Source organism: Mus caroli, chromosome 2 (genome assembly GCF_900094665.2).
Source record: "Mus caroli chromosome 2, CAROLI_EIJ_v1.1, whole genome shotgun sequence".
Taxonomy (NCBI): domain Eukaryota; kingdom Metazoa; phylum Chordata; class Mammalia; order Rodentia; family Muridae; genus Mus; species Mus caroli.
Genome location: NC_034571.1, coordinates 59,568,445 through 59,595,456, shown reverse-complemented (window position 1 = coordinate 59,595,456; position 27,012 = coordinate 59,568,445). Strand labels below are relative to the sequence as shown.

Below are 27,012 nucleotides of genomic sequence, written 5' to 3'. Positions count from 1 at the left end.
AGGCGTGTGCCACCACGCCCGGCCGTCTTATTTTTAATAGGACCAAATAAACTCTTCTCAGAAAGTCCCCCTTACTTTGAGCCAAATTAGGCTCTTTCTATTTCTCTCGCTCTCGCTCTCTCTCTCTCTCTCTCTCTCTCTCTCTCTCTCTCTCTCTCTGTGTGTGTGTGTGTGTGTGTGTGTGTGTGGGTGTGAGAGAGAGAGAGAGAGAGAGAGAGAGAGAGAGAGAGAGCACTGCTGCTAAACACTGTGTATAGGAGACCACCTGGGATCTGGTTAAAATGCAGATATTGATTTAATGGGCCTGGTGTGGGCAATGAGATTTTACCTTTCTAACAAGCTCCAGGTGAGACTGGTTCTGTGGGTCAGTGCCCACACTGCTAGTCGCAAGGTTTTGGAGAACAAATGCATTTGGACCAGTTTTGATTATATAGTCAACCTCAGAATTAAGCACTTCTCCAAGCTATTAACCTAGCACGGAGTACTATGACCCAGGAATTTCCTATGGCCAGCTCCAAATCTCTCGGGTTTTCCTGAGAAGAAATAGCTGCTCATGATTTCCCTTTGCCCTGACAATCAGACACATTCCATCCCAGGTAATTTCCCTGAACTCTTCTGTGCAGGCTTCTCTCCTTTTGTGGAACAAGATGGCCACGCAGTCAGCTGTCAGCACAGACACATGTGAGGGATGGGTGTATCTGAAGGAAGCAGGATTTTCTTTCTCTCTTTTCCCATCTTCTCAAGAAGCCAAATTTCCTCCTGTGGTAGAAGCGACCACTCGACACGGAGATGACAGAAACACTTTCACGAGCCTGGCAGGCTTCTGCTTTCCTCTTTCAGTTTGACACGATGGTTAATGAGAACCGGAAACTTAAAATAGGAAATTTGCCAATTACAAGAAGTAAAATTATAAACAAACTACCCCTAGTCAATTTAAATGAAATTGTATGCAGCTCTTGGTTATTTACGAAAATGGCAACCCTCTTTACTTTTGACTGTGTGTGTGTGTGTGTGTGTGTGTGTGAGAGAGAGAGAGAGAGAGAGAGAGAGAGAGAGAGACTGGTGTAGAATTTTGCTTGAGATCATGTTATTTTGGCCAAGGTATAAATTGTGCAATATGAGAAATACAAAAGATATTGTAGAACTGTGCATCCAAGCCAATGTTCACATATTTTTTTTTTTTAAGGAACCACGGCATTTGCAGCTTTTCAGTGAATTCAGCACTAGTCACGTTTATATGTCACTGGCAGGCAAAAAAAAACACGGAGCGCCAACTCCCTATGGATTCTGCTTAAAGGTACAGGCTTAATGTTTTGATAGATGAGTAAAGCAAGCCTCAGCCTCTTAGGTAATCTTGAGTTTCTTTTGATTTCTTTTGAAAAGAGCTAGAGTTCTCGTATGTATAGGAGAATTTTAGTGGCTTTTATTTCAACAGGTGTTACCTTCAAGATATGCATTAACAATAAATAATGTGCTGTGGCCTTCTAGCCTAACAAAGCAGGAGGGCCCCGGGACCTGAAAATGCTCTGTGCAGAAGAAGAGCAGAGCAGGACGTGCTGGGTGACCGCCATTAGACTGCTGAAGGTAATCTCTTGGGACGGGTGGGTGCTTGAGAGATGCTCTGACATCTGTGTTTAAAGACACATCTACTTTCCAATGTAAAGATGCTCCCCTCACCTATGTGGCTCTAAGGGAAAAAGAAAAATAATCACTGCTGTCTTGATTCCAAGAATAGAGAATAGAGTGACTATCCTAATTTGTGAGTCTTTTGTGCCTGAAGTAGGTATTCTGTTTCTAGAAATGACCTTTTATTGTTGGTCTCACATATATAGCCAGTGTAGCTGAGTGACAGGACTTCTGTATACAACTTAGTCTGTGTTTGTAAAATTGCCCCAAACCCACAGGGAGTTTTATTTAAAATATTTTCCCTTAGATATTGCTAATTGGAATTATTTTACATTCTATTTGTGTGTGTGTGTGTGTGTGTGTATGTTCTTTGAGAATTTCCTACATCTTTTGATCATCTGATCATATTCGTCATTCCTCCCCCAACTCTTCCTGGTTCCACCCTGCCTCTCTCCTAATCCATGGCTGTATATTCCCCCAGCCCCTCCATAAAGTCCAATTTCTGCTCTGTGAGTGTTCTTAGATGTGTAGCTTTACCCTGGAGCATGGTCGACACTCTTAAACAGCACTGACACCCTCCCCCACCTTCCAGCAGCGACTGCTTTATTAACGCTTTGTAGTTTAATGAGCTGAAAATGGGTGCACACATTTAATTTTGAATATGTTTTGAAGCATATCTTGTATACCATGTTGAAATTAAAATTTTGTTAGTATAATTTGTTGATGAAACTTTTGAGTAGAGTTAGAATGTTCCAAAGGTAGATAAAAATAGAGAGGACACAGACTGGTTTCTTCCAAATTGTGTTGAAAACACATATTTAGGAGACATTAAAATGACTCAAAAGTAAAGGAACTTGTTCCAAACATAATGACCTGAGTTTGACACCAGAGACCCAAAAGGTTGTTTTTTTACCTCCATATGCATATGAGAACTCATACATGTGCAAATACACAATAAATAAATAAGTAAATAGATAAAAACTGCAAACAATAATTTTCAAAAGCACATTTATTTTTAAAGTATTTATTTTTGCCAGTAAATTTGTTACAGCTTTAATTTTCTAATTATAAAAATGACCAACCATTTTCTTCTGAAAATACTGCTTTGTTAGTAATAGTTGTGGAAATTACAAAAAAAAAAAAAAAAAGTGTTCATTGAAAAAGGCACAACCCTCAGAATGGGCCTGTCTATACAGTCAGTTCTCCGTTGCTACTGAAGTTCAAAAATATGTGGATTATTACTGTTCTTAAATCTTCCTTATAAAATGGAAGTTTCAGCAGATTCTGAGACATTCTTCATAGTTCATACTTGAAAGCTGGTATGATTTGCTAATGTATAAATAATGTATATTATATTAATTATATCATATCACATACCACATGTTATACTAATTATCATGTATCATATCATTTAGTATATTAGCAGAGAAAGGTTTAGATAACTAAGTGTATACTAAAACCAGCTTTCTGCAGCATTCAGAAATAAAAATTAATACAAACTGGGTCTTGTTTGGAATGTTTAGTGTCCCCCATTTTCTTTCAGCTGTGGCAGAAAAGGAAGAGGCCAAGGAAGCTCACTGGCTTCCATCTTGGTTTACACTGGGCCTATGTTTTGGGACCCATGTTCCTTCCTGTCTTTGTTATGCTGTTCTTACTATCTTTAATGTGTTAACCCTTTCCTGGCATGCTGCATGGGGGTGAGATAGGAGAGAAGATAACAGTGTAGTGAGAACAGGATTATGCCATGCTAGATGCAGAGAGAAGCTTTATTCTGTAGTTTTCAAGGTTTTTTATTGAGTACATCAAATTATGTTCATATGAACAATTAATGTTTCACACAGTCAGTATGTTGGACAACCATAACTTCCATTGAGGTTCAAAAGAAGATAGTGTTCTCAATATGTAGTTTCTCCTAGGCCTTGGTAGTCACAGATTTGAGCTGCCTTTATGAGCTCACCTCTCCTGTGACTGGAATGATATATGAACCCCTCTCCACTGGTGTTTGTTTATCCACTGATAGACCATTTTGGTTGTTTCTATATTTTGACTGGTGGTGTGCTTGCAATTCTATTGCTGCCAACTCAGAGGCACAAGAGTCCCTGGAATGTGGTGGCTGGCCAGCCTAGCAAGTCTACAAGTTTGCGGCTCAATGAGAGAGACACATCTAAAAACAAAGTGGAAACTAATTGAGGAAGGCTCAAGGCATGAACCCTTGGCTTCCAAACACATGTATGCCCACACATGTGCGCTCATCCACATACAAAATCACACATACACACCGACCTAAGCTTGCATAGGAGAAGTTCTTTTTTTTTTCTCCCCCCCTTGGGAAAATACTCTAGTTATATAACGAAGTGTAGAAACTCTGAGGCTTAGAAAAGAGAATCATGGCTTCTGTATTGCGCTGTATCCTGGGTAAGTGTCAGCTCTTTCCGTTTCCATCAATTAGAACTCTGCCAGCTTCTCTCTAGCCTAGTTTGGTGCCTATCTGCCCCTCCGTGGGACAGGCAAATGTTGAGGTGACCCATGCCCTACCCCTCGGCCAGAGTTAAATGCTTTCTAAAGACCCCCAGCAGCACAGAGGCACTGCCAGGACCGGGGACAATACATCTTTGAAGAAAACCGTCTTATTAGTAGGTAGCTGGCTTTTCAATGCTGATAAATAAAGGGTGGTCCAGCAGCGTGCTTCTTGTGAAAGTGTTGGTTTGAGGTTAGTATCTGTTCTCTAAAATGAGTGTATCTAGGAATTAAGCCCCTCTGTGTTTATGAAGTTATTGTTGGCTTGAAGATAAATCTCATTAGGCCCCATTAATGTCACTCAAACTTGAAATTAAAGTAATAATTTTTAGAAGTAGAGAAATAATTGGATAAAGTGGTCGTCATAGAGGATTTTAAAAGTGAGTATGGGTTTGGATTCATGTTAAAATCAAAATCTTGAGAGCAGTAATTCTCCTACTCCTCTCTGACATTTTTTTTTAATTACCAAATATATTCACTTTGTGAGAATTGCTTTAAGGACATAGTCTTCAGTAGAAACATAACAGTTCTAGAATATTGATATGGAATTCATTCTGAGGTTAAGATTCCTTGTTCAACTTTTCTATTCAGTTTCCATATTGGACAGGATACCCCACCCCCAGTTCCTCTATTAGTTCAGGAAACAGTTTTGTGCAGGCAGGCAGACAAGTGTGTCATAAGCTCACACTTGTCCTTAGGAGACAGCATGAGGCATAGGGCTTGGCCTAAGCAGGCAGAGTATGTGAAAGAAGGTGACCCAGACAGGGAAACCCACCACCCTTGAAGCCAGCTTTTAAATAAGAGACTGAGCCAGGTAGGGAGAGGCCCAAGCTCTACTCTGGCCCTGGGCTGTGATGCTGAAGCCAGTTCAAGGCTTCCCAGGCCAAAGATGCAGGTATCCTGTATCTGATAGTTGGACATCAACTACTCTAGGAGGTAGCTATGGCATTGGTCACTCTTCTTTTCAGAGTGGAACAGATAAGAGCTGATGATCTTCAGCTTAGAGTTGATGGTGTAGTCTAGAGTCTCTGCCTGCCTATGCCTTCCTGTCCAGATCCATATTGTTTCTCAGCACTGTTGCCTCGGATGCTGCAGGAGCCATTCAGAGGCAATTGCTGTGACATAAGCTGGTACTAGGAAAGAGGCAGAGGCCTATGTTAGAATCCAGTTGCTAGGACCTAACTTGGGTTCATTGCAGCTCCATGCAATGGTGATGTTTGAAGAGTGTGATGAAATAAATTAGTAAAACTGTCCATCCTATTGTTTTCTTTCCTTTAGCAAAGTGGTGAATTCAAGGGGAAAGCAGCAAAGTTTGCATGCTTGCTCCTCACACTGATAATCCTGGCCCACCTTCCCATGGTAGCCTTCTAGTTCATTCTCCACGATACTGTCTCCTGAAAGTAAAGACACTACTGTCTTTTATTTTATGAGAAATGGACCCTCTCTGCCTGAAATCCAAGTGATTCCCCACTAACTTGATGCATGAAGTAAAAAATAAATGCCATAAGAGTACCTGAATTAAAAATGGGTGGGACAGTATTTCAGCGGATGAAGCAATTTTACCATTGGAAGGACCACAGTCACTAGACACACGGAATCCCCAGAACCCATGTGAGCAAGGTTGGCTCGAGGATACGCATTTGTAATAGCAGCGCTGGGAAGGCAGAGACAGGCTCAATCAAGCCTTGCTGCTCAGCCAGGTTCACCTACTTCATGACTTCTCAGGATGTGACTGTTTTCTAAAAAAAGGAAAAGAAGAAAAGAAGACAGTAGTTGAGGAACGACATCTAAGGTTGATCTCTGGACTACACACACACACACACACACACACACACACACACACTGGGGAGCAGGGCAGATATAGGCCTGCATGAACATAGAGATAATTATTTATGGAAGGATAATATACTACTAAGAAGGGTTCTTCCACATATGACCAAATTTATAATTTAATTAATCAACAATGCAATTCATCCATCAGACATGAGAGGGACTGAATTTCTCAGTGATATTTAGGATGTGTAAGATTTAAAAAAAATCATTGTTCTCAAAAGGATAACATCTTTCCCAAGACAGCTTCAGCCCCAGGCAGTGTATCAGTCAAAACGCTTATACTACAGTTTGGCACTGAGGAGTAATATGAATTTTAGAGCTTTGCTCTGGTAAGGTGTACTAAAAGCTTCAGGTCTAAGTGAAAATACTGCCTTTTAAAATGTATCCTTTTATGGCACTGAAATGAATATTTCAAAAATTTGGTTGCTTACTTGTTTTAAGGAAATATTATCCCTGTATCTCCCCTAGAGCCCTCCCTGTTTCTTAGCCTCTCTGGGTCTGTGGCTTGTAGCATGATTATTCCTTACTTTACAGCTAGTATCTACTTACAAGTGAGTACGTGCCATGTTTGTCTTTCTGGGTCTAGGTCACCTCACTCAGGTAATTTTTTTCTAATTCCACTTATTTAGCTGCAAATTTCATGATGTCTTTTTTTTTTTTTTAACCTGCTGAGTAATATACCATTGTATAAATGTACCACACTTCGTTTCTCCATTCTTTGGCTAAGGGCTATACACATTGTTTCCAGTTTCTTGCTATTGTGAGTAAAGCTGCTATGAATACCTTTGACCAAGTGTCCTTGTGGTAGAATGGAGTGTCCCTATGAATAAATACCCAAGAGGGATAGTTGGGATTTGAGGGAGATGGATTCCCAACTTTCTGAAGAACTGCCATCTTGATTTCTGTATTGGCTGTATAAGTTTGTACTTCCACCAGCAATGGAGAAATGAAACATGAGGAAGCAGGAAGGTGGGTTTGTGGGGTCCAGAGGTGTCATGGATACTGGGAGAGCTTGTCCCACAGAATCAATGAGGCAGGGCTTGTGGGGGCTCACAGAGACTGAAGCAGCGACTGTGGAGCCTGCATGGGTCTGCACTAGGTCCCCTGCATACGTGTTATGGCTGTTGGCTTGGTATTTGTGGGGGGGACTTATGACAGCATGAGGGTGTGTGTGTTTGTGTGTGTGTGTGTGTGTGTGTGTGGTGTATCTCTGATTCTTTTCACTTCTCTCAGGACCCTTTTCTCTTACTGGGGCTTCTTTGCTGAGCATTAATGTAAGGGTTTGTGGCTGCTCTTGTATCTTGTGCTGTGTTTGGTAGATGCTCCTGGGAGGCCTGCTCTTTTCTTTGGAGAAATGAGGGTATGGATCTGGGGGAGAGGGGAAATGGTGGGGAACTTGGAGGAGTGGGGGCAGGGAAAGCTGTGGTTGGGATATATGTATGGGAGGATAAATGAATAAAAATAGAAAAGAAAATGTTTTAGTTCTTTTTTGTATCGCTAGTATGTGACTGTTGAAGGTGTTGACATTCAGTGAGTTGATAACTTGAGAACCTTTGTGTTTTTTCTGTCTGTTCTATAGTATGGCATGCAGCTGTATCAGAATTATATGCATCCATACCAAGGTAGAAGCGCCTGCAATTCTCAGAGCATGTCACCCATGGTAAGGATCAAGGTTTCAAATCTGGACTTTACATTATTTACTGCTATAGTCCACTAAATGTATAGTGTCTTTACATTTGCCTTGTGGTCAAATACAGTAATTCTTCTGAAACGTTCTCAAATTATGCTACATAGAAGTTTCAGTTTTGTGTTTTGTATATGTTCAGTCTCTGTAATTAAAAATAAAACACAGAAAAAATATAAAACATTCAACGAAAGCCAATAATTTTATGTGTTAAAGTAAAGCAAATTGAAAGACGTCTGTAAGCCATTCTGTGCCATTAGGACATTTGATGATTAGGTCATAATAAGATAGTTTGCAGAATAGTTTTCTTGGCATTATGGATTATGGCTTAACAATCATTGGTTTGGATTGTAGAGTTATAGACCCTTTCAATGTTAATTTAGTATTGTTATTGCCACATAACATAGGATTATTTAGAGTCCTGAAAGTACATTATACATATCTAGGTTTTTCTGCATTCTGACTTTTTAATAATGATACTTTTGAAAGTCCTAGGCCCTTAAAAAATTGCTGCTTTTCCAGAAAATCACAAAACTGGAAGCTAAAATCTAGGCCATGCATGGCGCCAGTAAAGAACTGCTTCTCCAACTCTATCTTGAATATTCATTTGCAGATACACACACACTCAGACATATGCGGATACACACAGACACACACACAGATACACACATATTGTGCTCTCTCTAAAACGTCAATTTCCTGTACACAAAAATATATTTCTCACCTAAAGTTTGCTTTCTGCTCCTTTTGCTGTCCTTCCTGTTATCGGTGGTGTTCGAAATCCACACATATATGCCTGTGGTACAAATGACGTAGTGTGAAATATGTGTTTCCATTGAGGTTAAAATACATTCTTCATGGCTGTGACCAAGGAAGGTACATGTGTCCCACATGTCAGGTAGCAGATGAAGTGCCCCGCTCTAGGAATGAAGCATGAAATGATGCTATGAAGCCTGATAGGACCGTAGAGGAAAAGCTCTCCAATTTTGTAGTTAGGTCCCTTTAAGTCATAGAAAGATAACTTTTCATCTTTGTATCATATTCTTCTAAGCCTTAAAATAAGAAACTAAAGAATGTAATGAATTTTGTAATAGCAATTTCTTTAAGGTGGATGTTTTTACAGTTCGTCAGCTTGCTTTTATCTTTCAATCCATATATACATATATATAAAGTATATTGAATTTTATTATCTTAATCCTTCCCTAAATCCCTGCAAATTTCTTTCAGAGTCTGAAGTCATTAGGATGAATGTCTTAACAGCAACTAAGCATTTGGAGGCAATTATTGTCTAATGTCCTTTTAATCATAGGAAAATGTTATAATCAAACTCCTTTCCATTTTCATCACTGTCATTAACATTCAAGTATGGGGGTCACTGTTACCTTTGTCTATTGAAATTGTGTAATGTGGGAAATGCTGGCGTTCAAGGTGTGTGTGAGATTTTAGTTACAGTGTTAATTGATCACTATGTATAGGAAGACAAACTCCGTAGTAGTGTATGGAGACTAAAGAGGAAGAGAGGTTTGGATGTCTGCACGATAAAGGCCTGTCCATGGGGCGGGGGTTGTGATCAGAAAGGGCGGTGTTTATCACGTTTATCTTTGTGGTTCATAATTTCTGTGATGGAGAGTTAGAAGATGTGGGAGCATCTTGCTTATTTTGGTGTCTGTGGTCCATCCCGCTTTCCTACATGATTATGGAAACATCAGAGGCTTAATAGAGGCCAGGCCCACCCTGTCCCCTTCCTTAGCTGCTTTTCAATCAGGAGCTACTGAGAGGAAGTCACATATAAAGGACAGAATACTCAGTTATATATCTAAAGGCATACTCTATACTTTTTTCACATATACATTTTGAGAAGAGAAATGATGGAAAAGTTCATAACCTGTGAACATCTTAGCTATTAAACTGCATGTAGCTGTCCCCCTTCATTGGCCCTGAGATGAGAATCAGAAGCAGCCATTTCAGGAGGCCAAATATACCTGGTTCTTTACAGGGCCAAGTTAGGATTCATGTGAAGAAGGGCTATTGACAGGGTCCTAGCTGACGTGAGGAGACAGGGTTAATTCACCCGTGTTCCATCTATTCTCCACTTCTGACCCTGACCTACACATTCTAAACTGAAGTTCATCCCTGTACCTCCTACTTTGTGGTGAATAAAAGAACCCTAGAGAAGACACAGCAAGTCAGTTACCCCTGTTACCATAAGCTGTCTGCATGACTTTGGCTAGCCACTGTTTTCCTACTGTGCGTGATAAAGGGATTACTGTACAGTCTTTGAGGACGATCATATCTCGACTGTCCTGTGGCTCTGTAGGAAAGAGCCGAAATGACAATACAGGAGAAATTCCGTGGCTTCTTTGTAATGAGGGGGCTAGGTATATATCCAGCTCCTTCAAATGGGAATGGTGGATAGTGACTGCTACTATGTGCCTTGGAGTTAAACTCCCAGAGTGACAGACATGTTATGCAAACTGCACTAGGAGTGGGTGGATCGGATTTCAAAGTGTGAGTTGTAAAAACCCAAGCTTGTCCCAGAGCCCTTCTTCTTTGGAAAGAAGGCAAGGCTGTTACAGTTGTGGACTATGTTTCTTGGGGGAAAGGCCCATTCATCCCTAGAAGAATGGGTGAGAATTTGAGGCAAATATTTGAGAAATCCAACCAGTTGTGAATGTTATCAGCATTGCTTTCCTATGTGAAGGAAATCGAGCTGAAAATGACCTTTCCAGGCTGTCAAACTCTGCTCCGCTTCCGTTTCTTTGTCCACTAAAGGTAAACTATTAATTTTTCATCCACCACCTGCCATTCAGTAGAAAACATTGGCTGCATTACTGTTTTCCCACGGTGTAGTTTCCATAGCAAATAAGTAAAAATGTTCTCCATTTGTCTTGTAATCTCCTTGCATTTGCCAGATAATTATGAACATGGGATCTTGCCTGGCATATTTCAGGGAAGAAAAAAAATAAAAGATTGTGTTTGTGTCTCCTTCCTAACATCATTTTTATGTTATCAGGAACTTGAGAGTGCAGAACCCATCTTGGCATGTGGAGGTAAAGATATTATAAGGATCAAGCTATCATTAGGATCGAGACCAGTTACTCTGTGGTTGGGGCAGGTAGATGATTTTCATTAAGGTCGGCAAAGCAAAAGCATATCCGACTGGTCCCCAGCCCGGCACAGAAGATCACGGGGTGAGAAGGGCAAACTAAAGTGTGACAGCAAATAGAGATTACAGAGACAGCATCTGGCAGGAAAGAGCAGCTGTCAGTAATAAAAACTCCTGCAACAAACAGGAGATTGCACGTGGGTCTCAGGGATAGAGGTGAGCCATAATAAGACTACCGCTCCTCTCTCGTGTTTTGCAGAGAAAATATCAGATGCTAATAAACAGGGGTGTGTGATGCAGTGATAAAGAAACCCTGAATGTTTCTCTTGTGGATAACGTTTTGTTTGAAGTTCACACGTGACCACGGTCGGTTGGCTGAATCCTCAGAGAGGCATGACATGGTACTCTCCGACGGGCCCCACATGCAGCCTGGCTTGGCTTTACCACCATCATCCCTCTTTGACTTCCATTTCTCTAGTAACTAGTGGAGAATAACTTAAAGGTTTCCATTGTGTGTTGTTTCCTTCGAAAACATTTGGTATATCATTTCCCTGACTTCTGAAGCCAGCAAGGCTCTTGACTAGAGAGTTTGACAACCATTTCTCATTTCGAGATTCTTGATTAGGAAGGGTGACACATTTTTTTTTAAAAGAGATTTATTGTGAAATAAAAATCCTCCCACCCCCGTAAATGAAACTACGATCCAGGCATTAGCTGATTTATTTTTAGAGGATATGTTTTAAAAAAATATTAGCAAAGAAACTCTGACCCTCTTTCTTTAGGCTGTCCTTGTTGGTGGTACCAGCTGGGGCTCAGGCTTCTTTCTGTGCTTCCCACTTTCCCACAAGTCTCCCCACAGAGAAAAGTGGTGTTGCCTTGGGCTCAGACACTTTAATATTATAGACAGATCTGAACTATCATCCTACTGAATTTTACTTTCTGAGTAAAGCCAGAATTGATGAACTATATGTTAGAAATAGATTTTCAAAAACAAAGATGATCATGTTTTTTTTTTTCATTATAATACATGGGCATTCTTACTCAGCAACAATGATACAATTTAGAATTATAACACACAGTGAAAAGAGCAAGTTTCTCAGTACTTGCAAATTCTTGGCATGGTACTCTTTGAGTTTCAGGGACAATAAGTCACTATTTCCTGGAATTCTCAGAAACATCAAAATTAAATTTATTTTAAGGATGTTTCTAATAATCTCAACACTATTATATTTGAATAGTTAAAATTTATGTTTAAAGAAAGAATATGTATATTTAAAATTAAGAATAAAAACAAGACATGAATACAAATTCTAAATATATACTGACCTAATTATACCTCCCATTGTAATGAATTTTAATTTTTTTTAACTTTTTATTGATTCCTTGTGACTTTTCCCATCATGCACTGTAATTCCACTTATCTCCTCATGTTTTCCTATCTGTCCTCTGCCCTTGCAACCTCTGCACTAAGAGAAAAGAGAAAAGAAAATAAACATAGAAAACCAAAACAGAACAAAGCATAGAAAACATCTCCTCATGGAAGCTGTGGTGTGGCACAATGTGTTCCACACTATATCCTTTTGTGGGCCACACACCTCGAATGGGCAGCACAGTAGAGCTGGCTCTGGTGGTGTGGATGTGAGTGAGCTAGCCCTGAAGTCATCAGTAGGAAAACTGGCCTTTCAGCATTCGGTGGACTAGCCAGAGCAGTACTGGAGAGCTGGCCCTGGTGGTGTGGGTGCAGGAGAGCTATCGGGCTGACCAACTCAGCTTCCACACAGGCCCAGATCCAGGGCTTTGAGTTGTCCCATCCCCAAATCTACCTCATCTTTGAACTGCTGGAACACGTGAAGGGGCCAACCTTTTTTCAGATCCAAAGTTGTAAGACCTACATGACACAGGGCAACAACAGTATAACTGAGAGGAGTCCTGGTGAGGACACAACTTTGGTAGTGTAGAAGAAGCCAGAGGCCTCAAGTCAGACCAATGACTCAGTATAGTGAACAAATTTGCACATAAACATGGGTGGACTAATGGGTACACTTCGGGTTGGTTCAGCTGATAAGCACACTGGCTGCTTTTCCGCGGGATCCAGGTTTGACTCTTAGCACCCACAATCATGACTCACAAATCCTCTGTAACACCAGTTCTGGGGAATCCAATCTCCTCATTTGACCTTCCCAGGCACTTCACACATGTATTGCACAGACATACATGCAGACAAAACACATAAAATAAAAGGGTATTTATAAGTAGCTGCACTTGACATTTAATTGGCAAAATTTAAAGATTAGAAAGATGAAGTAATGGATCAATGGACATTTTTGCTGTCTTCCCAGGAAATAACTAAGTCCATGAATTCAACATCCCCTTCAGTTGTCTTGGCAGATAACCACCGGACTAGGGGATGTATGTGAGATCACCGTTTTACCTCTTCTGTATATTTTAACTTTTAAATTTCTGACTGGCCACATCTGCAGCCCTGTCAGAGGCACAGCTTGGAGAAAGTATTGGAGAAACCAGACCTGTTAAACACACGGGCCTATTTTCTCCAAAGGAGAAATTACTGATGCCTGAACACCCAGGAAGCTAGACTGGATGCTGTCTAGCAAGCTGTCATCGTTGTGCTATTCTATAGAGCTAGCTTTCCCGAATCCCCCAATATCTTGAGCTTAGTCCCTAGGTGACTAGAACCTGAGAAAGTGTCCCATGTATTTTGCATCCTCCATCAATAGAGCCTATCCTTATGCTTCCTCTTTAGGCCCTGACCCTGAGCACTGTTGGTCAGTCAAAGAATTGATTCTTATTGTACAGGTCTCAGGTGCTTTGCTACTTTGCACAGGAGTTTCCACATAGCTAAGCCTAAAGCATTGCTGTGATGAGTGTCATGTGGAAATCTCTTTCCAAAGTTTAACTGCGCTTAAAATGTGTAAGAGGAAATAAAACCACGAGGTCTGATTCTGGCAGTTTGCCCCAGTGCCTGCTAAAGTGGTACTAACTAGAGTTTCATTCTTCACCTAGTGTGGATCTTTTCCCTGCCAACCATGACACTTACAGGGACCCTGACAGCATCCCAGTCCAGAATGGATGCATATGGCCAAGTTCAAAGCTGAAGTTTAGTGATGAGGTGTATATTAATAGTTCAAATGTTTATTTTTGGTTGTTTCTATTTTTCAGAGAAGCATATCAGAGAATTCCCTAGTAGCAATGGACTTCTCAGGTCAGAAGAGCAGAGTCATAGACAACCCCACTGAAGCTCTTTCGGTTGCTGTTGAGGAAGGCCTCGCTTGGAGGGTACCAGCAGCTTCATTTCTCTCAAATGTTCATGGTTTGAGTCATTTTATCTGAGAAGTTGAGTTTTACTTTTGTTCCTTTTCTTGCTCAGAAAAAAGGATGTTTACGCCTGGGGAATCACGGAAGCCCCAGTGCCCCCTCTCAGAGCTCTGCTGTGAACATGGGTATGTTTGCTCTCTGTCAGATCGATGTTCCTTTAGATACAGTCACATGGGATGGGACAGGGATTGCATTCAGTGAAATCAGGATCATGTCAGACAAACCTTTGCCTTCTTCCTCCAGCTCTCCATCAGTCCCAGCCATGGTTTCACCACAGAATTTCCAGAGATGAGGCTCAGCGGCTGATCATTCGGCAGGGGCCTGTGGATGGGTAAGTCTGATATTTGCAGTCTAAGTGGTCATGTTTGGATTATTTTTTCTACCTACACATGATAATTATTTAACACATGCTATGAAATTATGACTGTGCCTTGTCACAAAGCAGAAGAACTTTTGTTACATAAGCGTGGTTGTCACTGCATTCTATTGGTGTTTAATATTTGTGCACAAATGTCCAAATAACAGGATACTTTATCCTTGACCAGTTAGCATTAATATTCACTTTATTTGTGTGGATTCAATCATCTCAGACTCTAATGTATGAGTTGGGGCAGCCAAGTCTGATTGAGATGTCAACATTTTGGTTTGCACATATAATAGATATGCTCCCAAATATATTTCATACCATGATGTTGTCCTGAATTGGTTTTCTTGGACATGATGCAAATACATTAGTTGAAAAGCTTTTTCTTAAATATTTTGAATTCTTGCCTGGTTTGTTTTTCTCTTAATATCTTTATTGCCATTTTGTTAAAATAGTAATAGCTATAAAATTACTTGTTAATGATATCTCTCATTGTTTTTATTGGGTATTATGGAGTATAAGAGAGGAGGATAAAATGACTTATGGGGCATTTAAATCAGAAGGCTTTTCCATTTTATTTAGTATATTTCATCCACTTTGTATAATTCTAGCCAGATTTTTTTCTTAAATGCAGAGCAAATGAGAGGGTTGTGTTGATGTTTGAAGAGGGGAGAAAGGAAAGCGGGATCCATTTAAACAGTGGTGATGGGATCTTGCATCTGCAAAGGTTGCCTTACGGTGTTGACAATATTGAGCTGTTTGATGCTGATGTTCAGATAAAGATGCACATTTGCTCATTTCACTAGACTCTAAGAAGAGCTGTGACTATGACTCTCTACAGGAAGCACATCTTTTGTGGTTATAAATTTAACAAACTGTAGTCTCACAGAGACCAAGAGAAAAAAGTATTTACATAATAGAAGATTACAATTTTCTTAATTTCAGAGTCCAGTATTTATAGAAATAAAGAAAGTAATTGAAGAAAGAATAACATATTAGTATGGTTTTTTTAATTTTTTTTCCCTTTTTTATTTCTTTGGATAGATGTGATGGTGCCAAGTAGCCCACTAGGTGGTAGTGCTGATCTTCTTGGGAAGGGAAGAGAATTGCAGCTTTCTTTACCACTGAAATGCCCTTTTGTCCCATCCTCCAGTGATGTAATCTCTGAGCCTCACACAGAACGCATGAAATGGATGCTTTGCTCAGACATTGGCTGCCTCTTTGCCCAGGCACAGTGAGATTAGTATTGGAGTCAGCATAGGGACATTTACACAGTGTGCTTGCCAATAATTAATACAAAACGGGTTTTGCACAGCACTGCCAGTAAATACAAATCCCTGCCTGGTAGTCTTTTTTCCTAGGCCATTAGGCCACATCTTGCTTGTCTAGCCTGACATTATAAAGGTTTTCTGCTGGACTCTTCAAGGTTAAAGTGCACGTTGTTAGGGTATTTCTTTTACTTAAAACATTGTTACCTAAACATTTCACAAACAATTTCAAGACTAATTTGTTAGAATATATTCATTTCTTACTAATGAGTCTATAGTGGTAAAAACAAGAGGATCCACTGCAGAAGAAGAGAAAACCCTATTTAATTCCAAATAATTTCCTCCTTTCGGGGGCCTGTCATGCCCTGTCAGTCAAAATAGCAGTGTCCATTCTTTGTGATGGGTGGTTATGAGAGAGTGCCAAGTTTCTCAGTGAGCAAAGGACATAACAGTAATTATTGATGCCACTTTACCATTATATTGGCAGTTGTGAGCACACAACTTCACCAAAGGTTTGTGTATTTACCCTGCTATAGCCATTAGTATAATGATAGTTTTGCAGCATAGGTTTATTACCTGTTGTTTGCCAAGTTGGAGAGTCTTATCCATTGACCACCTGGTAAAGGAGGCCCCGGCGATAGCATTTAGATGTATGCTTCCCTGCATTTCTACACAAAAGTATTTCTACGAAAGCCGAGTGTACAGAGAAACATAATGAAATTCCTTTTCTTTCTTTAGAGTTTTCTTGGTACGGGATAGTCAGAGTAACCCCAGAACTTTTGTACTGTCAATGAGTCATGGACAAAAGATAAAACACTATCAAATTATACCCGTAAGTAATTGTGACTTCAGGTTCTTGTACTGGAGATGCTCTTAATGCATATTTGGGAGACTTGGGTTTTCTTTTGTTCCTTTTATTAAATATAATTTGGGAGCCTGTGCTTTGACTGAAGTTAAGTTTGGCAGAAATGGTTTTATGAGCCTGAATTAATATAAGGAATACAGGAATTGTAAAAAATTAAATTTCCCCCTTTTCCACAAAATGTGATTTAGCGATATTGTATAGACCTCATGCCACCTATTGTTAAAAGGCCACTAAGAAGTCCTTCCATGAATGTCACTAACAGATTTTTTAAAAAGCAGTGCTTGAAAATCACCTTTGCCTCCTTCCTCCTCTCAAAAATCCATGCTTTTGTTGATGTTTCCTGCTAACTTCATTTTAGCCAGACGAAGTCGCAGGCACTGTACCACTGGTACGCATTTAAATTACTCTTAGAACACGAAGAAGCATCTTTGGCACAGCCCTCTTTCATGTTTCTCTTGCATTGCTGCTGCATGCCTGTGCGTGTGCATGTGCCTGTGCGTGTGCGTGTGTGTGCATGTGTGTGTGTGTGTGTGTGTGTGTGTGTGTGTGTAGCGTGCATACTAGTAGCTCATGGAGTAGCAGAGATTTGTTTTGTAAGACTGCTGGAATGCTGGCGATTCTTCTTGAGATGCCTTTTTCTGGACTTTTCCAATAGTTGTCTGAAGTGTCCCCCCTGATCCTTTGATTTTTTTTTAATTATATGATCAGCAACTCCAGCAAATATGAACCGATTCTTGCCAAAAAGCCTGAGGAAAAAAAAAGATAAATAAAATTTAAAAATAATTTAAAATGAGAAAAGAATATTAAGCAAAACCATGGTAGGTTTCTGCTTATTAAAGAGTACAGAATCCTCTCCAAGAACAGGCAATAGTTGTGCTATCCTAACTATACATAACAGTGGGAGAATTGAGAAGGAAACAGACTGCATGGGGCTGGAGAGATGGCTCAGCGGTTAAGAGTGCTGACTGCCCTGCTAGAGGTTCTGGGTTCAATTCCCAGGAACCACATGGTGGCCCACAACCATCTGTAGCGGGATTTGATGCCCTCTTTGGGTGTGTTTGAAAAAAGAAACAGCATAGTCATATAAAATAAATAAATAGTTCGGAGCTGAGACGGAAGGAAGGACCATCCAGAGACTGCCCCACCCGGGGATCCATCCCATAAACAACCACCAAACCCAGACACTATTGCATATGCCAGCAAGACTTTGCTGATAGTACCCTGATATAGCTATCTCTTGTGAGGTTATGCCTGTGCCTGGCAAATACAGAAGTGGATGCTCATAGTCATCTATTGGATGGAACACAGGGTCCCCAGTGAAGGAGCTAGAGAAAGTACCCAAGGAGCTAAAGGGGTCTGCAACCCTATAGGAAGAACAATAATATGAACTAACCAGTACCNCCCCCCCCCCCCCCAGAGATTGTTTCTCTAGTTGCATATGTAGCAGAAGATGGCTTAGTTGGCCTTCAGTGGGAGGAGAGGCCCTTGGTCTTGCGAAGATTATACGNCCCAGTACAGGGGAATGCCAGGGACAGGAAGCAGGAGTGGGTGGGTTGGGGAGCAGGATGGGGGGAGTATAGGGCACTGTCTGAGAGGAAACTAGGAAAGGTAAGAGGCATTTGAAATATATATGAAGAAAATATCTAATAAAATAAATAAATAAATAAATAAATAAATCTTTTTAAAAGAAGAAGAAGAAAGAGCCAGACTGCTTACTCAAAGAGGAGACACTGCATTTGAATGCAAGTGATGCCAGGGAGAGTAAGCACAATGCTATTCTCATTGTCCTTAGTTTTATATACTTGTTGATTTAGGCTTATGAACACATAGTATGCAGAGGACTACCTATACTTGCTCTTCTGGGACATTGATAACCTTCTCTGTTTTATTTAATGTTTTTGCTTATTTGTTCATTGGGCTTTCCTCTTATTAGTTTGTTGCTTCTTCTCTTGAAGGTGGAAGATGATGGTGAGCTGTTCCATACTCTGGATGATGGCCATACGAAGTTCACAGACCTCATCCAGCTGGTGGAGTTCTACCAGCTCAACAGGGGGGTCCTTCCTTGCAAGCTGAAGCATTACTGTGCTAGGATGGCTGTTTAGCCAAACTGTGTGTCATTTGTTAAACTACAGAAGAAGGATGCAAAGGAGAATGATTAGAGAGAGAGAGAGATCACAAGGCTGACAACAAATCATGGTGAAAAGAAGATTTCACCTGTGGGTTACAAAAAAAAAATAGGTCACACATTGCAAATTAGTGAAAACTTGGATTCCTATTACACTCATGACTTTAAACTTATTAGTTAAAATTAAACCTTATTAAAAAATAGACTTGTGTTCTTGTGTGATTTTACATGGCTATGGGGTTTTGTTAAATGTGAAACTTTAAGCACTTACTTCAGTCACCATGAGATATGGAAAGATGCTGGGAGTGGATCTGCAGGGTTGGGGACACATATTTAGAGCTTCAGTGCTCATGGGATCAAGTCCAGACTGTGACATGTAGCGAGACCCTGACTTAAAGAAAAAGTTGTTCTGTCTGCTTGAAATCCTGGGTTTACTCCTCAGCACAGCCAAAAGCAGAAGACAAAACTGGATTCAGAAAGATCTTTTCAACACTGGATTTCATCTATGCAACTTAAAAATATTAATAATGATGACATATAACCTGTGGTTCTGTAGCTGGTCACCTCAATAGTTCACATTTATCTCTTGTTCTAATTTGCAGAATACCCTACATCCTTTTACTAATACACAAATATCACAGTCAGAGCAGGTAAAATCAAGGATTTCAAATCTGTAAGGACCCAAACAGCTAACTGCACTTCCTTCTCTTTATGTCTTCTTTTAGCTTCTCACTGTGGTAGCTTATCAGGTTGCAAACTTAAGGAACCAAGACACTAGCTTTCCTCATCTTCTTAGGAACCTCCTGGAAAGAAGGTTCCTCTTCTCCCTCCCTTTCCTCCTCCTCCTCTTCCTTGCCCTTCTTCCTTCTGCCTCACCTACTCTCCCCCTCCTTTTCCTTTGTTTCTTTCTGTTTCTATAACTTTTTCCCCCTTTTTGTGGGAATGATAATAGTTGTTCTTAAAGAAATGACGAGAAACAAAACACCAGCAAACATTAATATATCTTATTTTTTTCCTTCTAACTGACCTTTGTAACAACATCGTGGGAAAGTTAAAATTTCTTTAAAAATATTTCAGAAGTACGTAATTTAATCTTAGATAACAGTGATATATTTTGGTAATGGAGCATGGAACATATTCCCAAGATGCTAATAAAATCAGTCATCCCTGAGAAATAATTATTGGTTGGATTTTAAAATGTCCAACTTACTTTAACATTACAAGCTTAACTCCTCAAGCACCTAAAACATAGTCCATTCTTTTGTTAAAGAATACTGTCAAGTCTCGATGAAGACTTAAAGATATAGGCTCTTCAAGTATATCAGTCCCTTCTTTCCCTTCCAAAACAGGCCTGAGTAGATCTGACTTATTTCTAATTTATGAAAACCCTTTGTGTTTTGAGTTAGAATATGTTTGTTTATTTTGTACACAAATAGATAATATATAGTATGCTGATCACAATGCTAAACTCTAATCAACTGACAATTTGCATTTGTCTCTGTCATTTATATTTCTGACTGTACTCATAATCTGTAGATATTATAAGTCAATGAAAATTCCCGAGGGAAGATTGGTGTAGAGAAATCATTAATTTTGTTCCTTCTGAAAATGTGTGTATGTGTGTATGGGGTATGAACTTAACGTGATGTTAAATCTGATGATGCCAGACATATCCACTTGTCAGGTAATTTCAATATATTCCCCAGAAAATATGAATTACTCTTGGATTATCTCCCACTTTGATTTAGCTTTGTTCATTTGATTTGTACAGTTTTGATAAAGATGAAGACAAATCATTTCCATTCTCCTCTGTTCACTTGCTGAAGTGTGCTCGCTCCACTCTTTCAGAAAGGAAGAGATGGGGTGGACCATCTGTTCACTATTCTTTTGTATTCCCTGATACTGAAGGATAAGGACATTATTATGATATTTACATATCCAAGACAATAAGTTGAAAATTATTACGAGTGTTTTGTTTAAAATTAATTGCTTATTTGTGTTAGAGTATAGGCCTCAGCTAGTGTGACTAGACTAGATGAGTGTTTTGGCTTAGCTCCCATTTATGGGGCTTACCATTTGTTAATCAGAGTACTCTATGGCATCTGTCTTTTGAACGCCAACAATAATAACTGCAGATATCTTATTTGTATGTTTAGTCTTCAGATTATAGTGTTCTTGTGGAAGGATGTTACTTGTCTAGTTACAGAACAGTTCTCAGAGCTGGCCTCACCATTTCAAAAGTTGTTCTTTCTATTGCTAGTCATTTGTAAGCTTCAAGGTATTATGGATTCCTCCAGCATCCAGGTGAAGCTCTTGAAAAACTTTCATAGAATGCCATGAAATGGGTAAATTAAATAGATATTGAGCTGATTATGCAGAGATATTGTTCTGTCTACTTCTGCATCTAGATGACCATGCTGCAAACCTTGATGTATAGTTTCTTGCTTTGATTACTTCTGGAATAGTGTCTATTTCTTATGTAAGTCCTCTAGGTTTCTATCTTGTGTTCCCTGGATGAGTCACACTTCTTATACTACCAGTGGCATCAAATAGTTTTCTTTAAGAGGAAGGTTCCTATAACATTTGATGAACATTCATCCACAGCTCCATGCCTACTGCTTGGGATGCACCATCTTTGCTAGTCTTGGCTCCCACTTTCACCATCTGTGACGTTTAGGAATGCACATAGCTGGGGTATTGCTAGTAATGTCTCCAACTGCATGTTCCTTGGGCTACAAGTTTGGTATTTGCATAAAAGAAAGGCCAAAATCTTGGCTGAGCATGTCACAATAATCACCTTATTGCAGAAATTCCATAAGTGCATTTCTCACCAGCATAATTGCACATTTGTGTAGTTGTAACACCATGTGATCAGTCTTATTTTTTTCAAAGAACTAAGTTTACAGAGTTCTCAACTTTCTAATTCAACTTCACTCAATGTTTAAGGCAGTGGGCACCGGGGTTTAAATGATAGTACAGGTGCCATTCCCATGCTTGCTTCTCTTTCCCCCTTCATGTCAGGGGTGATACATTACACTTTGTATGGTGTGCCTCTACATTTGGTCTCTGCCTACACCCTGGCTGTATCTTAGAAGTAGCCATGAACCCAGCTGCTAGTCCCACCTTTCTGTAGGGCCAGGAGAACAGCTAGGCTGTGTCCATTTGTCCCAGTTCCTACAGAAATCCATAACTGCTTTCACCTACTACACTGGATTTGACATTCTCGATAGTTGAATCCTATTTCCAAGTGATAGTGACTGACACAGGGGAAGGACAGAACGATGGAAACTTACTGTGAGAGCGGTGTGAAGATGGAGGGAACACCAGGCTAGGTGGGGAAGTTGAAAGAACTCTTCTCAGCTGCTTTGTTCAATGTGCAGAACTTAGAAAACTGCATAAAAGTGCCCTCCCTGTCTGGTTCTGTACTCATATTGCACTCACCTCCCTCAGAAGCTCATGCAACTAGGAGCAGAAGATGCTGTCATTGTCTTATGTGCGTGTTACATTCACTCCTGCCTGGATGCCCTGAGTGCCTGTTATGTGAGAGTTACTTTTAGATGTGAAAAGGTAAATATTGAGTTATAAGCATCTGTCCTAAAAAGCAGACTAAGTGCTCTAAATAACAGTGCTATTGGAAGGCAGGCAGGAGTTGGGTATACAAAGCCTCTGGTAAAGAACTCTATGATGTCATAAGATGGCCCAAGCAGAGTGCCAGGCAGCATAGACATACTATAGGTGGAAGTTAAGAGTTTTCCAGCAAATGATAATAGCTTCCTTGTAACTTCAGTGCACAGGCTATGACAACACATAACGAACTTATGGAAAATAGAACTTGAAAGCCAGTTCCTTCTGTATTAGGGCATTTCACTGTGAGGTAAAGCAAGTTTTTGCCTCAGTTAGGTAAAAACCATAGTAAGATGTTTCAAGTTTTGGTTTTCTTTTAGACATCATAAATATGATCTATCCCTTTATTTATCTTTTTATTTATTTTTATGCATCTCCAAAATTAAATGAATGGTTGAACTCATTCTATCATATCTGTCTTAAAGTTGAATAATGGCCCAGAGATAGAAAAGGAGTTGATATGGTGACCAAAACTGGAGAAGATAATGGGGCAGAGAAATGATGGAAGATAGAAGTCTTTGAAATGTGTTTTATGATATACTGCATATATGATAGATATATGATAATGAGAAAAGCCCACTCAAGAGCCAGGGCATGGAAAGAGAGTTGTATGGAGGGGACAGGGAGAGAGTCGATGAATGAGATGAGGGAGGATAAAAGAACGAAGGAGAACAAATGTTGATTGCGATTTTAACAGATGACATCAAAATTCTTACAACAAAACTGGTTTCCTAAAGATCTCTTCACATAGGAAGGTGATATCTTAGGGTCTTGGGGCATATGCTTGTGGGATTAGTGACATGTAGAAAACTTGTTTCTCACTGGAAGATTAGAATTAGAGCTCAAACTGAAGAAGGGAGACAGGAAGAAAAGAGTTGGTTCACCATGGTGGAGCAGTTGGGCCATAAGGAGAAAGATAGCTGTTTAAAAAGTAGAGCTCCATGGGTGAAGAACTAAGCAGTGGAGGGCAGAATGTTTTAGGATTGTAGGGGGAGGTCTATGCAAAAGATGGCAAGGTAAACTTGAGGAATAAACTAAGGCCAGCATCAATAGCTATGATATGTGAGGGGACCACAAGAATGACGAAGGTGATGTTGCAGGTGATGCCAGATACCATAGATTCTTAAAGACCATAGACTGTGACTTGGGCTTCATTCTGAGGGAAATGGAAAGGCTATGTATGGGAATTTAGAGAACCAAGATTAGAGTTATGTTGGGTTAATGCTGCACAAAACACGTACAGGAAGCAAGCAAGACTGGATAGCTTTAACAGCACCATTCATAATAGTGAAAAATTAAATCATGCAAATGGGACTGGCCATAATCATAATAGATAATCCTGTGTATGCATATACTGCTGTGAAAAAATTTCCTCAACCCTTGATGAAAGATTTGTCTCTGGTTGTGTGTCAGAATGTTCATGAACATGGTATCAGAAACAATTGAACCTGATACTCCTGTAATAGAAAAGCCATGGGACGGTAAGGTGCCTTAATCTTTTGTTTTATCATTTTTATACTTCAAAAATGAATGATGATACTTTCAGTAATCTAAATTTTTCTTCATATTAGGTAAATATATTGTTCAGGAAAATATTCAAAAAACATTCTCGATACCTTTCTGAATTTGATAATATTTTATATTTGTCATTACTGGAGTTGAGCTTGTACTGTTTTCTCTAACACACACATTTGGAGTATTCTTTTACCAAGTCAACTTTTTAACCTGGGTTCTTAGGAAGCACAGAAACTCATTAATTCCCAATAATTGTCGTGGCTAATAAGTGTGTATGGCATGTTCCTCAAGAAGAGAAACGAAGTCGAAATTCACCTTCTCTTCTTAGGCTGTAGTCTTTATCACTGAGAGAAGCTAGAGAATTTTCATTACAAGGGCTTGCTTTTAACTCCTGAGTTCAGTTTCGCTCCCAGCTTTTCATCATCTGGTAAAGACTACAAAGTGCTTCAACAGGAAGCTCCCCGGGATTCCTTCAGCTGTAGCATCCTGAGCACAGAAGAATGAGATCCAGGGAGTCTGAAGGTCGTTTGAGCACATCTTCTGAAAGGACATTAATGTCTTGATGATGCACATCACACTGGTAGAATGTTTCAGTCACCATAAAGGAAAATAACTCATCTGGAGTTGTAATCAATGGGCTAATATTCGGTTCCTTTAGAGAAAATAACGTGGTCTCCTCTGCTCATATCGCAAGCCTATTCTTTTAAATACCTTCCCTTAGTGTGTCTTATCTTCTTGGTATCTTTCAAAATTCTCCTTTCCTCTGTGCTATAATTATGCACTTAAGTTCTTTAAATCGATGCTTTCATACAAGTTCCACAACTCTGCACATTAGCCAACGTCATCTGTGAAGTTTCTGAAGACCTGGGGAGCTTAGTTGCTAGATTTACAGGTAGAATGCTGCTACAACTCGTTCCTTAAATACTATTAGGACTGTTGAGTGTCCCACCAAGTGCTCCTCAATACCCATCAGCTCCCTGGAGGCTGGGAGCTGTGTACTTAAAACAATTTACACAAAAAGAAATATCTTCATGTGTGAAAAAAAAACAGATAGAAGTAGCAAAACAAACAAACAAAAATCCATCTGGGGTTTTATAACTTGCAGATGACACAAGACTGCAAATACTAGTATTTACTATGAGAATACCCCAGGCACTATGACCTAAACATTTAGTTCCCCTCACCTAGCTAAGCTAAATTCATTTGTATTCCTTGTTCCGTTTTCACAATTGTCATAAATGATTCCTGTTGTATATGCTGCTTTGTGTACTGTCTGGAAGATTTGGAAAGAGTTTTAGAAGATTATGCATGTGTGTATGATTGTGGGTTCTATGTGTGCACATGGTCATGTATGTGCAGGTACACATGTGTGTGCATACCAGTGGAAGTTAGAGGTCACTGTTAGGCTCTCCCCCTCAGTAGCCATCTGTCTCATGTGTAGACAAGGTCTCCCACTGATCCCGGGTTCACTGATTTCCCTAGATTGGTTATTGAACTTCCGGTCTCAACGCTCCCATTCTCTTTGTTCTACAAGTGCTATTGCAGACACAGACCACAACACTGTCTTTTTATGTGGGTCTAGGGGATCAGGGCTTAGGTCTGCAGGCTCCTGCCACAAGCACTTTATCTATTAGACCATCTCCTCAATCCCTTTATTAAGTTTTGATTGATATAGTGATGAAATTTTAGGAAATTGCACAGTATAAAGTATGTCACTATGAAAGAATCTGGCTCCATGGATGAAGTTGCATCTCTGTTCTGTTCAGTTTTCAATGGGGAATTTGTGTTCTGATCTCGGTATGATGTTGGTCTCGGAGCAGTGATGGCAGAAGTGTCAATGCTAATGCAGTGTTCCTTTAAGTGTGCATTGTGAACTAAATAGATGAGAAATTCTCTCAGCATTTCTGCTATACTTCTGTAGGGGTGCTCTCAAATTTACAGGGGCACAAAAGCCTTTCAGATCATTCAGATTCACTCAAGAATCAAACTAAATTTTAGAATAATTTCTTAACTTCTTGAATCTTAATTTATCTGCTCTTTCTTGGCACATTGGTCTCCCCCCCAAAAAAATTATATTACAAGGAGATCTACCCAGTTCTCAGCTGTGTAAGAGGACAATATGGATGCTTATTGTGTAACTCTGAAAATACTTTCTCTGCTCACTGAAGTTTTCTTATTTCAAATTCAGAACAGTAAGAAATTTTGTCAGATCTGCTTTACACAGAACAGTTACCCTCTATGACTGAATTATGGCTTTGAAATGATGCATTTGGTGTAATAAATGCAATGGCTATACGGGTGATACAGGTATGATTAACATAAAGGAAAGACATAAAAACACAACACACAAAACCTACCAGGTCTCTTTTAGAATCCATGTAGGAGAACACCGAAGAATCCAGGTGATACTAGTGCACAGCCAGTGGATGTCACCAGCGCGCCATGGATTTGTGGAATCAGCTGTTGTTTTCCCTGTTACCTCTCAGGATTAACTGGCTGGTGGTCTTGTACCTCATAACATCCAATATGTTTTTCCCTTCCCTTATAAATTATTGACTGACTCTGCGCCAATTAGTCCTACCAGTTGGTAGGTTTGTTATCAAGTTAAGCTTCAAGACAAGAACCTGGACTCAGATGATTAAAAATTTAGAAGCAGTTGATTAAATATGCAGCTAGTCTGTGAAGTTACTTCTTGAAACTATTATGTTGTCTTTTAATACTAATAATTTGTCTAATTAATAAAAAAAGCTGGAAAGCATGTAAGAAGGCGTGAGTCTTTCGAGAGAATCAGGGTAAATGTCAAGAAATAAGAATAGTCTTAGGATACATATACGGTGTGAGATAGCTATAGGTGTTTTAAAAACTGATTTCCTTCTCAGAAAATTCTGTTGTTTTTAATGTCACAATGGTTGTGGAAACTTCATGTTCATCCAACGAATAATCTGAGGACTAATTAAGTACATTTTTAAAAGATATAGTTTTGCTTTAATTAAAAATCTCAGTGACTGCAATATATTTTGCAACTCAGAGGTCTGGTGTGCTGTTAGGTGTAAGGCATGGTTGTCCCCATCACGTTGAGGCCGCTGTTGAGAACCTATATCAATGGCTTATAATGCAGTTATATTTTAGCTGATAATGGAGTTAAGACATCT

The 27,012-nt window shown here is 39.7% G+C and overlaps 1 protein-coding gene across 3 annotated transcripts in view; it reads left to right on the top strand.

Moving 5' to 3' along the window:
• The window catches only part of Grb14 (growth factor receptor bound protein 14), a 108,803-nt gene extending 89,879 nt beyond the window's left edge, over positions 1–18,924 (top strand). For all 3 annotated transcript variants that reach the window (XM_021185074.2, XM_021185092.2, XM_021185083.2), the window contains 8 exons: positions 1,187–1,297; positions 1,489–1,584; positions 7,556–7,636; positions 13,944–14,060; positions 14,152–14,224; positions 14,343–14,430; positions 16,470–16,563; positions 18,552–18,924. In XM_021185074.2, coding sequence (XP_021040733.1) covers positions 1,187–1,297; positions 1,489–1,584; positions 7,556–7,636; positions 13,944–14,060; positions 14,152–14,224; positions 14,343–14,430; positions 16,470–16,563; positions 18,552–18,698 — 807 coding nt within the window. In that variant the 3' untranslated portion in view covers positions 18,699–18,924. The remainder of the gene's footprint in view (positions 1–1,186; positions 1,298–1,488; positions 1,585–7,555; positions 7,637–13,943; positions 14,061–14,151; positions 14,225–14,342; positions 14,431–16,469; positions 16,564–18,551) is intronic.
• The last annotated feature ends 8,088 nt before the right edge of the window (positions 18,925–27,012 follow it).